The sequence below is a fragment of the Populus trichocarpa genome, chromosome 16 (genome assembly GCF_000002775.5).
Source record: "Populus trichocarpa isolate Nisqually-1 chromosome 16, P.trichocarpa_v4.1, whole genome shotgun sequence".
Lineage (NCBI taxonomy): Eukaryota > Viridiplantae > Streptophyta > Magnoliopsida > Malpighiales > Salicaceae > Populus > Populus trichocarpa.
In genome coordinates this window covers 2318690-2331250 of record NC_037300.2, presented here as the reverse complement: position 1 = coordinate 2331250, position 12561 = coordinate 2318690, and the positions used below count along the sequence as shown (strand labels likewise).

The 12561-nt window shown below is 35.9% G+C and overlaps 1 protein-coding gene across 1 annotated transcript; it reads left to right on the top strand.

The window, feature by feature from the left end:
- Positions 1-3868: 3868 nt before the first annotated feature.
- Positions 3869-7023, top strand: LOC7464107 (protein STRICTOSIDINE SYNTHASE-LIKE 10). Its single transcript, XM_002323219.4, has 3 exons — positions 3869-4354; positions 5275-5538; positions 6193-7023. The coding sequence occupies exons 1-3, from the start codon at positions 4059-4061 to the stop codon at positions 6758-6760; spliced, it is 1128 nt and encodes a 375-aa protein (XP_002323255.1). The 5' UTR covers positions 3869-4058; the 3' UTR covers positions 6761-7023.
- The last annotated feature ends 5538 nt before the right edge of the window (positions 7024-12561 follow it).

Below are 12561 nucleotides of genomic sequence, written 5' to 3'. Positions count from 1 at the left end.
AATTTTTAAAAAATAAAAAAAATATTATTTTAATATATTTCCGAGTGAAAAACATTTTAAAAAACAATCACGCTCAGAAACACACTCATTAAAATCATTACAACAATATATTATGATTAAACTTATCATAATAAATAATACATCAAATCACAAACATTTTTTATACACAAAAGCTTCGTTGCGTGTGATTTTTAGGGTAGAATTATGCATTGCTTAACCCATTCCAATGCAAAACGGTGCCCCTAAGACGCCATATTGGGACATTTGTAAATGTCCTTAGGATATCTTGTTGGGGGCATCCAAAATCTTTCTCAAAATCATTTCTTGCTTTGGATGCCACATGAATGGATTATTAGAAAGTGCCTTGAAAGAATATTAAGTACAAAAGCTTCTTTACAAGCAATATTCAACACTGGATGATGAAAAGATATAAAGCAAATAATGCAACTTCAGAAAGTAGAAAGTATCTCGGCAGATTACTTAATTAGAGCCTAATTACGCTTAATAAAGTCATGGCAAATAAAAATGAAGAACCAATCGGATTTCAAGCTCGATTATTTTCTACATGGACAAGGTTTTTTTTTTGGGAAAAGGGACATGGAATTCTAGGGCAATAATTTGTGTTTGAGTGGAGTGTGGACAAACCCTAAAAAGCATGATGTATCCTTTAGTTTGAACTTGTTCTTGGGCTTGGGTTTGGACTTGGTACTCAATATTCATCCTGGATTTTTCTGATAATATGAGCTGAATCAATCAAGCTTAATTAGAAGCTAAGAACATCAACCTTGCAATCCAGATGATAAAAATGATTAATTTTTTTCTTTCACGAGAAAGTTTAACTCAACAAGAGCAACCAATCAAGACGTTTATATATGAACTTTTGGACTCAATAGTGAGAAGCTTGAAGGAGTTTTCAAGCTTAAGTTCTCCAAGAAAATGAATACTTTGACATTGATGGAGCTAAAGTGATCATATTATATTTGGTAATATTGCTTGGAGAAAAAATTCGATTTGCTTGCTTTAGGCTCTCTTAATATCACTCTTTTCTTTATGGTCAAGCAATGGGTGGACCATAGGTCTTAATTTTTTTCCCTCCCTTTCATAAAACAACCATGCATTTAGCACTTGGTTTTAGATCAGACATTAGGCAGTTTGGGGCCATTTCATTTAATTACCCCTTAGACCAAAAAAACTGGCCAAAGCCAGCGCAAAAAAAAGAAAAGGAAGTTCGATTTGGTATTTATGTATGAAAAGGCCTCCGAGGAACTTCAAATTTTTATGGACCTGTTTTGCTGTTTATGCCATGAGCTATCGAGTATAAACTAATGGTCCCAGCCCACATTCATATATAGTGATGCCATGTCTATTGTTTATAATTTTCATATGTCACAACTAATGTCAATCTTAATATGATTGGATTTGTATTGAAAAAGGGAGTTTAATGAAGATAATTTGAGCCTTAATTAATGCTAGAAAAACTAGATTGAAGTTTAAAATGTGTGCTTTGATTTGGTTTAATTCTAAGTTTTTAAAGTAATGTGTTTTAAGATTGAAAATTAAGTTATGGTAGTTTTTAGGATATGTTTTTTGTGTTCTTAGATGAAAATAAATTGAAAATTAAGTTTTAAAAATAAAAATAAAAAACTCAAATCTTAATTTTCAATCAATGATAAAAAAATTTTGCGGGGGACTACACATTAAATACCTAAACAAATAAAGTTACTATAATTTCTTCCACTAATCCACTTTATTAAAAAGTTTAACAAAAAAAAAAAAAGAATAACAACATGTTAATAAAAGTAACGAATTGATAAGCATTTCGGCATATTTTGACGAAAAGCAACAAAGCAAGCTACAAGCCAAGAGGCAAAGCAATTAATTGATTACAATTCCAAATTTTATAATTCATAAAATTCAATTTTATAAATATCACACATTATATTAGCATTGTTCTTTCAGATAGCTACGATTCTTGCATAAATTCTAATCATGGCTTGCATCATTAAGTATACCTACGGCAACTTGCAAATAAAAGTCTATCCAACTTGCCGAGGATGACAAGTTTTTTACTTTTTTCCTCGTCACATGGTATCCAAAGGGGTTTTGTTGGAGACATGTTTTTGCAAGAAATTAAAGAGAATACCAACACACCCAGAAGTAGTTTCAAGAACACAATTTGGCTAGCATACCAAAATTTATAATCGTTGAAGACGATAACCAAACCTCAGCTGCAATTGTCTACTGCTAGACTCTTCCTTGAGAGTATGGGAAAGTGAACCTGTGAGCTTGTTCCCGCCACTCAAATATTTGCAAATAGGAAAAAACAATGTCACTGTTCACTATGGTAATCTTTGTAAGAACTTCTTATGGTAAATACCAGAGCATGTTAATTTCAATTGTAATAAGATTTGGCAACGGTGGGAAAGAATACATTACCGATGAACTTTTGATGCAGTAATGTCGAAATGAAATGAATAACAGAGGGAGCGAGAGTGGGGGATTGGACTGAGTTTTTCAAAAAAAAATTATAGATGTAAAAGACTCAAGAACAAAAGGAAGAAGAAAGGAAGAATAGGGGATGAAGAAAGGGAGGTCGGGGTTTCTAAACAAAACAACATCATTTTGATAATGAAAAAAAATTATAGATGTCGGGTCTCACTCGAGTTATACCGGGTTACCCGGGCTAATTGCAATTTTAGTTTTAACTTATATAAAATCCAATTAAAATCTCGATTACCTGGTTTCAAATCAACCTAACAGGATTTTACAGCCATGTTTAAATGCCTTCTAAAGTTTCTGCAATGTCCAAGATAAAAGGGTTGATTCATTTACCATCGATCCTTTTTTTTTTCAGAATTGGATTAAGTTTCTCGATAATCTAGACAAGTTAAATTGAAGGTGCAGCTTGATTAGGGTAAGAGTGATTTGGGTTCGGCTCAGCAGAAAAATATAGAAAAGAAGATGTAAACCTAAAACAAGAAAATGCTTGGGCTGGCATGGTTTGCCCCAAGCTCCAACCATGACTTAGTGATTGGCCTTCTACGACAGGTGCCTTGACATTTTTCTCAGCTTCAAAACCCTAAAACTGGACCCAGTCAGTCTTTTTGCTTAGAGCTTCCAGCCCAGTTCCGAGACTGTTTCTATATCTGTTATTGTTATGTCTCTATGGTTAAAGGAATTTATTATAGTAGAGTTTGATTAAAAGCAAGAATGGATATTGATGGCCAACAATGATTTTGTCCTCATTGTTTTGTATTTTAATTTTGGATAATTTTGGATCATTAAAAATTTTTCTTTGTGAGTTTTTAATGTTTTTCTTTATAGAATAATCCTGGTCTCATAACTCGAGTTATGGGTTTTGAAGATTAACTCGATTTAATTTTGATATTTTTTTAGGTGTTTTTTTTTTTAATTTTATAATTCGACATTAGGTTATTGAGCTTTGAATTTCGTGATTTTTTTTCTTCTAAGATTATCCCGATCTTATATGCCAGGTCATGAGATAGTCGAATTAACCCAGATTGACTCAGGTTTTGTTTTATTTTTATTTTTATTTTTTTAATTTATCCTTTTATCATTTAATTTGTTTGATAATTGACCTTATTTATTTTATTTGGTTTTTTCTATGCGTGAGGTATCACAATCTCACAACCCAAAAAAATTGTTGAGAACTTTAATAACATATAAAGAATATCATTTCATAATATAAACAACTAAACAAGCATTAAATTTTTTAACATAATAGTTTTTTTTAGTTTTTTTTATCATTATTTTTTGTAAATTATATTATTAAATTAATCAACATTGTAACACGGATTCTTTGTTTTTTTCTCCTCTGAAAATGCGATCATTGTATGAGTTGTTTTTTAAATTTGATTCGGCCATGATAAGCGCAGAACACCTTATCTAGTTTACCACTGCACGAGAGATGAGAAAGCCTCTCTCTCTTTTTATCGCAATAACCATCTCAAATTCCAATGGTACTGTGTTAACAAAAAGGGTAACCTAACAAAAAGCCTTTTTTTTTTGACAAGGAACCTAAGAAAATCCAAAAAGCCATGAACAAGAATCTATTGTTAGTTGTAACAACAACAACGTTAGTGGCCATCGTCTCAATTCTCCTAACAAGTCCAACTAAACTCCTTGGACCACCTACCATCCCGACATCTAATGACCATCTTCACTCTGCAAAGATCCTTCATGTCAGCGGAGCTGTAGGGCCAGAGAGCTTGGTTTTTGATCCCAATGGGGAAGGACCCTATACTGGTGTTGCTGACGGTAGAGTTCTCAAGTGGATTGCAGGAGATGATGGTAGTGGAAGCTGGACTGATTTTGCCACCACCAGTTCTAATCGGTAACAGCCCATGAAGCAAAGTTTGTGTCTTTTATTGTTTATTGGATTATTTTTACTTGAGTTATCAAAACTAGTGTTTGTTTTGATTGTTTGGTGTTAAATTGTGCTCCTTAATCATGATTGGCCAGCAAAGATCTTCCTCTTTGAGCAGCGGAGGAATGGAAAAGAGAGTATTTTTAGTGAAAAAATTTGACTGTGTGCATGATTGCTTTTGCAAATTTATATTTTCATGAAGGGCTGAAGTCGTTTTAGATCAAATTTGGAAATTTTCTTGTTCTAGAGTTGTTGCTTAGATTGTGCTGATAGGGATTGCAGTAAGCACCTTTTTTCTTGTTATTACATCGCATCTTGTCAAATACTGTTAATTGGATATCTGAGCATCCGTTGCAATTGACTCTGATTGTATTTCTTTTCATGTAGCTTTTATCAACAAATAAAAGATTCAGCTTTTCACAAGTTGAGAGCGAATTTGAATGCATAAGCAAAAAGAAATCACATGAATGAGTTTTTGAATTGAACGAAATTGTTCCACGGGTAGGATTGCTTAAGGGGCTGTATTTGATTCTAGAAAACAGTAGTTGATGCCGATAATTGTTGGTTTAGATTTCAGTTTGTTCAACCATCTAAGTGCATAGAGCTCGTTACTTCCTTCTGCCTTTCCCTTGTCAAGGAAGTGGATTGGTGGTAGCTTTGTCTAGTTAACTGGCTGCTTGAAATGTAGTTGCTGGATTTGTTGACTACTTCAAATGGTTTGATACAGTGGTGGTATTCAATTGTGTGGAAAGTGTAAATTCCCTCTGTTTCATAGACCGAGAGGACTCACTATCAGGAATACACACTGGATTTTTTTATTTATTTTTTCTATCATACATTATAAAGTTTCACATTTTTTTGACTCACCGCAAATCTCAATTTGCAAGGAACGAGTGTGTTCGCCCATTTGCTCCTGAAATGGAACATGTCTGTGGAAGGCCATTAGGACTAAGATTTGATAAGAAAACTGGAAATCTCTACATTGCTGATGCTTACTTGGGTCTTCAAGTTGTTGGTCCAACTGGAGGTTTAGCCACGCCAGTTGTCACTGAATTAGAAGGCCAACCCATGCGCTTCACCAATGATTTGGACATTGATGAGCAGGAAGATGTGATTTACTTCACAGATACGAGCATGGTCTTCCAAAGAAGGTACTTTAAGCATAGAAGAGCATGTATTTGCTTTTATTCTCAAGGCATGAATGTTGTGATATTTAATAGTTTTCTCCTGTGGCGGTGGGGGTGAATTTATCAGGATATTTGGCTTAAACCTTGAATTCTATTTGTAGACTTGAGAAACCTGTGCCATTAATACCAGTTAAAAGAAAATTCAGTGAGAATAATACATGTTGAAATGCAAATATTTTAAAATTGAAGCCTTAAATGGCCTATGAGTTTGAGCATTTTAGATGTCAAACTTATTGCATAGCTATGGAAGTTTAAGACTATTGTAGAGAACCTAAGCGGATTTTCATAGTTAACAGTGTCGAAGTTTCCTCTAAAGATATCTTAAAGGAGGAGATACCACTTGCTATTTAAAAAGGTCAGAAGAATGCCAGATTGAAGGGTAACAGGAGACCAGGCCATTTATTTCCTTTATGCCTTTATTTGCAGAGAGGTGTGGTTGCATTCAGATTAACCTTTTGATTTTAATTACCCCTACTTATTGCATTTAGAAGTTTTTTGGTGGGATAGAAGCATAACAAATTTCATTCTTCTATTTGTATCCTGAGTTTTTTTTTCTCCAAAAACATACGCGGTCTGTTCATTCTTTCTTTTTATTTGTTTATATTTTTTTATTGGCAGACAATTTATTTTATCACTCCTGACCAAAGACAAGACGGGTAGGTTACTGAAATATGATAAATCAAGCAAAGAAGTAACAGTCTTAGCACGAGGCCTCGCTTTTGCCAATGGTGTTGCATTGAGCAAGGACTCTACCTTTCTGCTAGTAGCTGAAACCACAACTTGTCGGATTTTAAGGTTTTGGCTTCATGGCCCTAATGCTGGAAAGTCTGATGTTTTCACCGAGCTTCCGGGATTCCCAGACAATATCAGAAGAAATTCAAAAGGGGAGTTCTGGGTGGCTTTGCATTCTAAAAAGGGACTTTTTGCGAAGGTGGTGCTTTCAAATTCATGGATTGGGAAAACATTGTTAAAATTTCCACTCAGCTTCAAGCAACTGCACTCACTGTTAGTAGGAGGAAAGGCACATGCAACTGCCATAAAGCTGAGCGAGGAAGGGAAAGTTCTGGATGTCTTAGAAGACTGCGACGGAAAAACATTAAGGTTTATTAGTGAAGTAGAGGAGAAGGATGGTAAGCTCTGGATTGGTTCAGTACTAATGCCTTTTCTTGGCACTTACAACTTGTAATCGAAACGTTTCGCAGAAAGCTCCTGTGTAAGAATTTTGCCCCAACTTTCCTTCTCATTTCCTTGTGGTTAGAAAACAACTAGAGTAATAAAGAAAGAAAAGGGTGAACAAGCAGGCTGTATGTCATTTTTCTTGTGCAGCCCCCAACTTCAATGGTGCTGATATGAAGAAGATTGAGGAGATGGGGATTTTCTGATTTTCCGAATTATATTTTTCTAATTATATTTTAAGAAAATAATAAAATTCCGAGTTTTCTGGAATAATTAGAGTATCTTTTTGGTTCATTGTAATTTATTTCTTTTCCAACCAGGCAACAAATTACTTGCATATTTATGAATTTTTTTTTTTATTTAGAATAATTTGGATTTTCCAAAATTCTTGAACCCTTACCAATTTTCTCCAAAATAATTTCGGAGAATTACCTGAATTTTCCATTTTCAAAAACTTTTAACCAAATTATCTCAGAAAATTTAAGTAATTCATTTTTTTTTACTAGTGTTCGCCCTTCAATTCAGGTTGCTGCGATTCCTATATACCAGTTTTAACAGGATGTGTCAGTTTATTTGTGTTTAAAAGATGTTATGAAAAAATTTAAATTTTTATTTGTTTTAAAATAATTTTTGGTGATTTTTAATTATTTTGATGTATTAATATTAAAAATTAATTTTAAAAAATAAAAAATATATTATTTCAATATATTTCTATACAAAAAGTACAGCAATACCTTTCTGATTGAATTTTAAAATCTAAAGAATAAAAATCTAATGCATTAATGGCCATCCACACTTTCTAATGTTGAGATGACATTAACAGATGATAAAGGTATGTTTGTTTTCATGTTTTAAAAGTTTTTAAAAAAAAATTAATTTTTTTTTATTTTTTTTATTTTACATTAAAGTTTTTTAAACAAGTTTGTTATCAAGAAAATAATAAACAAAATGATTCAAAACTATGAAATAACAGAAGATTAGTCGAATCAAATCATGTCAAAAATATATTTTTTATAATCTCATAATTTTTTAATTTTTTGGAAAATATATTAAAAACATGGCCAAAAAAGGAGTTGCGGTGTGAATATTAGAGAAATGTTGTGTTGGCATAGTTTAACTCATGCCTTATGATTAATTTATTGAATGGGATTGGGCCCAAATATGGAGCATGAATTTATTGAATGGGATTGGGCCCAAATATGGAGCATGAATTTATTGAATGGGGGTACTTTAGCCATTAATTGACTTAAAGGCCAATAGAGGGTTCGATCTCTTTGCAAGAAAGTATTTGTTATTGATATCATTTAGAGTCATCAATATCATTATACAATATTAGGTTTTTTTATTCTAGACGGATAATATGTCTTTCCAAACTAATATTGTTACAAAATATACAAAAATACAAGCACAAGATTATTGAATGTCCAATGGACTTGTTTATTTTTGTGTTTCAAAAATATTTTAAAAAAATTAATTTTTTTTATTTTAAATTAATTTTTTTGTATTTTCATATTTTTTGATTTATTAATATAAAAAATAATTTTTAAAATATAAAAAAATATTATTTTAATATTTTACCTAAAAAAACATTTCAAAAATAATCACAACTATAACTATATCCTCTAACATTCTTTTAGAATTGACTAGAAGCTGAATCATACAAGGATATCGAAGCACGACTTTTTTAAAAGTTGAAAAAAAAAAAAGGTTTATGTTGACTTCGCAAGCATCATCCCCACTGTAGGGATCAAAATCAATTTTTTGAATTTAGCCTACCGAACTTTTATTTTGAGATAAAAAACTATCAACGTTTAAGTCAACTATCTAGGTGGTGGTTCAGTGGTAAGAATTTGGAATCAAGAGGTTTGCTCCCTCTGTGGTCTCATGTTCGAGCTCTGTGATTGCTCATATGATAGCCACTGGAGGCTTACATGATCGTTAACTTTAGGGCCCGTAGAATTAGTAGAGGTGCGCGCAAGCTAGCCCGGACACCCACGTTAAACTAAAAAAAAGTTGTAGTGCCCATTTAACTTTATGAGTTTTCTTGAATGGCTTACATATATCTTTTTCGTCCTTGTTATTATTAGAATTAGAATTTTTTAATTTTAAATTATTTTTTTATCATTTTAATATATTAATTTTAAAAATTAATTTTAAAAAATTAAAAAAAGTATTTTAATATATTTCAAATAAAGTCTATATCTTTTTAAAACCTTTCCTTTGAGCTGTGACCTCTGATTTCATATAACTTGACATGAAATTCTAAAGAAATTGACAAGACATTCACGTTGTGGTCGATGTTGAACGGGACTCAAAAGTTAGCACTGAATTACATTAATTAAAGACCATTTTGACCAATGTATTATAAATATGGAGCCACCTCGTCTACTATACGGGAGTAAAATGAGCTGTTCGAAATGACATTTATTTTTTCACATTAAATTTAATTTCCTCCACGTTTAGATATTAACTAAATCATTCACACACAAAAAATAATCTTTTTCTAACAATCTGGCCTTGGATTTGAATCATAAAAAGATATCATCATAGATTCATTCATATATGAGCCCAAGGTTCAGGAATTTTATCGACAATTTTTAATTTAATAGTGCTTGCCAAGCATCATGAGTTGTTGTCATTCCAATGACATATGGAAACTGTCACGGGGTTAATTTTTCGCAACTAAACTTAACCCAATGCGGCAGTCTAGTCCCAACTAGACTCAGCCTTGCCTCACCCTTTCACTCGTGTTTTCCTACGACTATGTGTTTCGCTCACTCAAGGAGGTTCTCACACTCGCCTCGTCGTAGACAACAAGTAAACACAAGCAACACAAGCAATACAAGCAACACAAGCACACTAGAGTTTTACAAGAATCCCTCTCAACCTTTATTTATCTCATCAACAAAGGAATACACAAATATGGTGTGTGCTATGCACAAATCGCATGCTACACAGCAGAGGCTTGGCAGCCTATTTATAGCCAAATGTGAGATTCCATCCTCACCTATAATCCCCTAATTTCGGGGCATAGTGGAGCATTATCTCCCCCATGATCACCCTTTACATGGACTAGTGGAGCACTACCTTCCCCATTATCCTTAGTGGGTTGGTGAAGCACTTTGTCCTCCATTATCTGGCCCCTCCACCCATGATTCTGCCTGCCCTCATAGCAGCCCCAATTGTCTGCCTTGCTGTGTCAGCTGCTGACTTAGAAAGTCCATTGTCTAAGCCCCACGTCCATGCCAAGTCGCCAGCTCAAAGACTTGCACAGACCCTTGCACGCTGCCTGCCGAATTCGTTTCTGCCGCAGTCCATCGCTGCTGAATTCTAGGCAATGTGCCTTCGTTGGCGCGCCCCGCGCCTAGACCTCTAACAAACCACCCCCACTAGAAGAGTCCGACGTCCTCGTCGGAATAGACGTGAGGTAGTCTTGTATTTGATCCTCAAATTGCCACAAGTCAGTATCTTTCTCCCATGAAACCTCCTCATTTTTCTTCCATTTTACTAAGAATTCTGTCCGCCGATTCTTTCGATGTTGGCCGAGTCTACGATGATCCATAATCTTGACAATCCCATCGTCAAATTGTTTATGAATCGTAGGAGGAGCTCGTTGTGACTTGCTTCGTTTTGGATCCTCGTTGTCTTCATGAAAAGGCCGTAAGTAACTTACGTGAAACGTAGGATGAAGTTTCAGCCGTTCGGGCAGCTTCAGCCTATAGGCAACAGCGCCTACCTTTTCGATGACTTCGAAAGGTCCATCGTACCTTGGCACCAGCCCTCGGTGCTTCGTCCCCACAATTTTCTTCCAAATCTGCGGAGTTAACTTGAGCAACACCTTGTCACCCACACTGAATTCCAGCAATCTCCGCTTTTGATTGGAATATTTGAGCATTCTTTTCCTTGCCTTGCGCAAACTATCTTGCGCTTGCTCGAATAGCTCCTGCCGCTCCATCGCAAACCTGTATGCTGCTGGACTCTTCCCACCCGATATTTGCACTGCAATCTCCGCAGGAGTTTGGGGTTGAGCTCCCAAAACTAGCTCAAACGGACTTGCTTCCGTTGCCGAGGATTTTTGAAGATTGTAGCAAAACTGCGCACTATCTAGCAACTCCAACCAGTTTCGTTGCATTGCTGTCACGTAGTGTCTCAAATATTCCTCTAGCAAAGCATTTATCCTTTCCGTTTGCCCATCGGTTTGCGGATGGTTCGCAGTTGAAAACTTCAGCCTTGTTCCCATCATGTTGAACAATGCTGTCCAGAATCTGCCCGTGAATCGCACATCGCGATCGCTCACAATGTCTGAAGGCACTCCAAAGTACTTCACCACGTTGCGGTAGAATAATTCGGCGGCCACTTCGGCTGTACACACCGTCGGGGCAGCGACAAACACCGCATACTTGGTGAATCTGTCCACAACAACCATGATTGTGTTCATGCCATCCACCTTTGGAAAACCAACAATAAAATCCATTGAAACCGACACCCAAGGCTTTTCTGGAATCGGCAGCGGCTGTAACAAGCCTGCCTCACGCTGCCGTAAAGTCTTGTCTTGTTGGCACACTAGACAAGTCCTGACATAGAGTTCTACGTCCTCCTCCATCTTCGGCCAATAATAAGTTTGTGATAGGAGAGCAACCATCCTTTCCCGGCCAGGATGTCCAGCCCACTGCGGATCATGCGTCTCCGTCATTAAGTATTTTCGCAGCTCTCCCTTTGGCACGAAGATTCGACCCCCTTTTGCATAGAGTAGGTCCTGCTCTAACCAATACCTCCGTATTGTCCCTTCTCGTACAAGTTCCACCATTTTCTTGTACGCTGCATCCTCCGTAGCAGCTTGGCGAAGTCGATCCAGCATATCTGACTCCACCTGAACAATAGCAAGAACAGTAGCTATTACCTCGCGTCTGCTGAGTGCATCCGCAACCTGATTGTGGCTCCCCGGTTTGTGCTCCCATACGAAATCATATTCGGCCAGAAATTCCTGCCACCGAGCTTGTCGTTGCGACAATTTCTTTTGCGTCTTGAAGAATGTATTAGCAACATTGTTGGTCTTGACAATGAATTTTGGCCCCAGCAGATATACTCTCCATATGCCAAGGCAGTGCACGACTGCCGTCATTTCCTTCTCGTGTGTTGAGTAATTCCGCTCCGCATCACTTAGCTTCCTACTCTCGAAAGCAATCGGATGTCCCTCTTGAATGAGCACTCCACCAATAGCCCTATCCGAAGCATCAGTATTCACTTCGAATGGCTTCTCAAAATCAGGCAGCCCCAAAACTGGAGCTGACGCTACCGCTGTCTTCAGCTTCTCAAAAGCTTGCTCGCAGTCAACTGTCCATTCCCATCTCCGGTCCTTCTTGAGAAGATCCGAGAGAGGAGTTGTCTTCTTGCTATATCCCTCAATGAACCGTCTATAGTAGTTTGCAAGCCCCAAAAATGACCTCAATTCCGGGACTGATTTTGGTGCTGTCCATTCAACGATGGCTTGGATCTTCCGTGGATCCATCTTCACCTGTCCTTCTCCAATTACATGGCCTAAGAACATAATTTCAGATTTTGCAAACTCACATTTTTCCTTCTTTACATACAGTTCATGTTCTCTCAATCTACCTAAGACTTTGGAAAGATGAGTTACATGTTCTTCAATTCCTCTACTATAGATTACAATGTCATCTAAGTAGACTACAACAAAATTGTCTAAGAAATCATATAACACATCATTCATTAAATTACAAAACGTTGCTGGAGCATTTGTTAGGCCAAACGGCATAACTAGAAACTCGTACGAGCCATACCTCGTCACACAAG

Bases quoted from the DNA above. Each gene is read 5' to 3' on its own strand.
- LOC7464107 (XM_002323219.4), top strand. From the start codon at position 4,059: ATGAACAAGAATCTATTGTTAGTTGTAACAACAACAACGTTAGTGGCC. The intron at 4,355-5,274 runs GTAACAGCCCAT...TCAATTTGCAAG, and splicing joins GCCACCACCAGTTCTAATCG to GAACGAGTGTGTTCGCCCAT. The intron at 5,539-6,192 runs GTACTTTAAGCA...TTTTATTGGCAG, and splicing joins AGCATGGTCTTCCAAAGAAG to ACAATTTATTTTATCACTCC.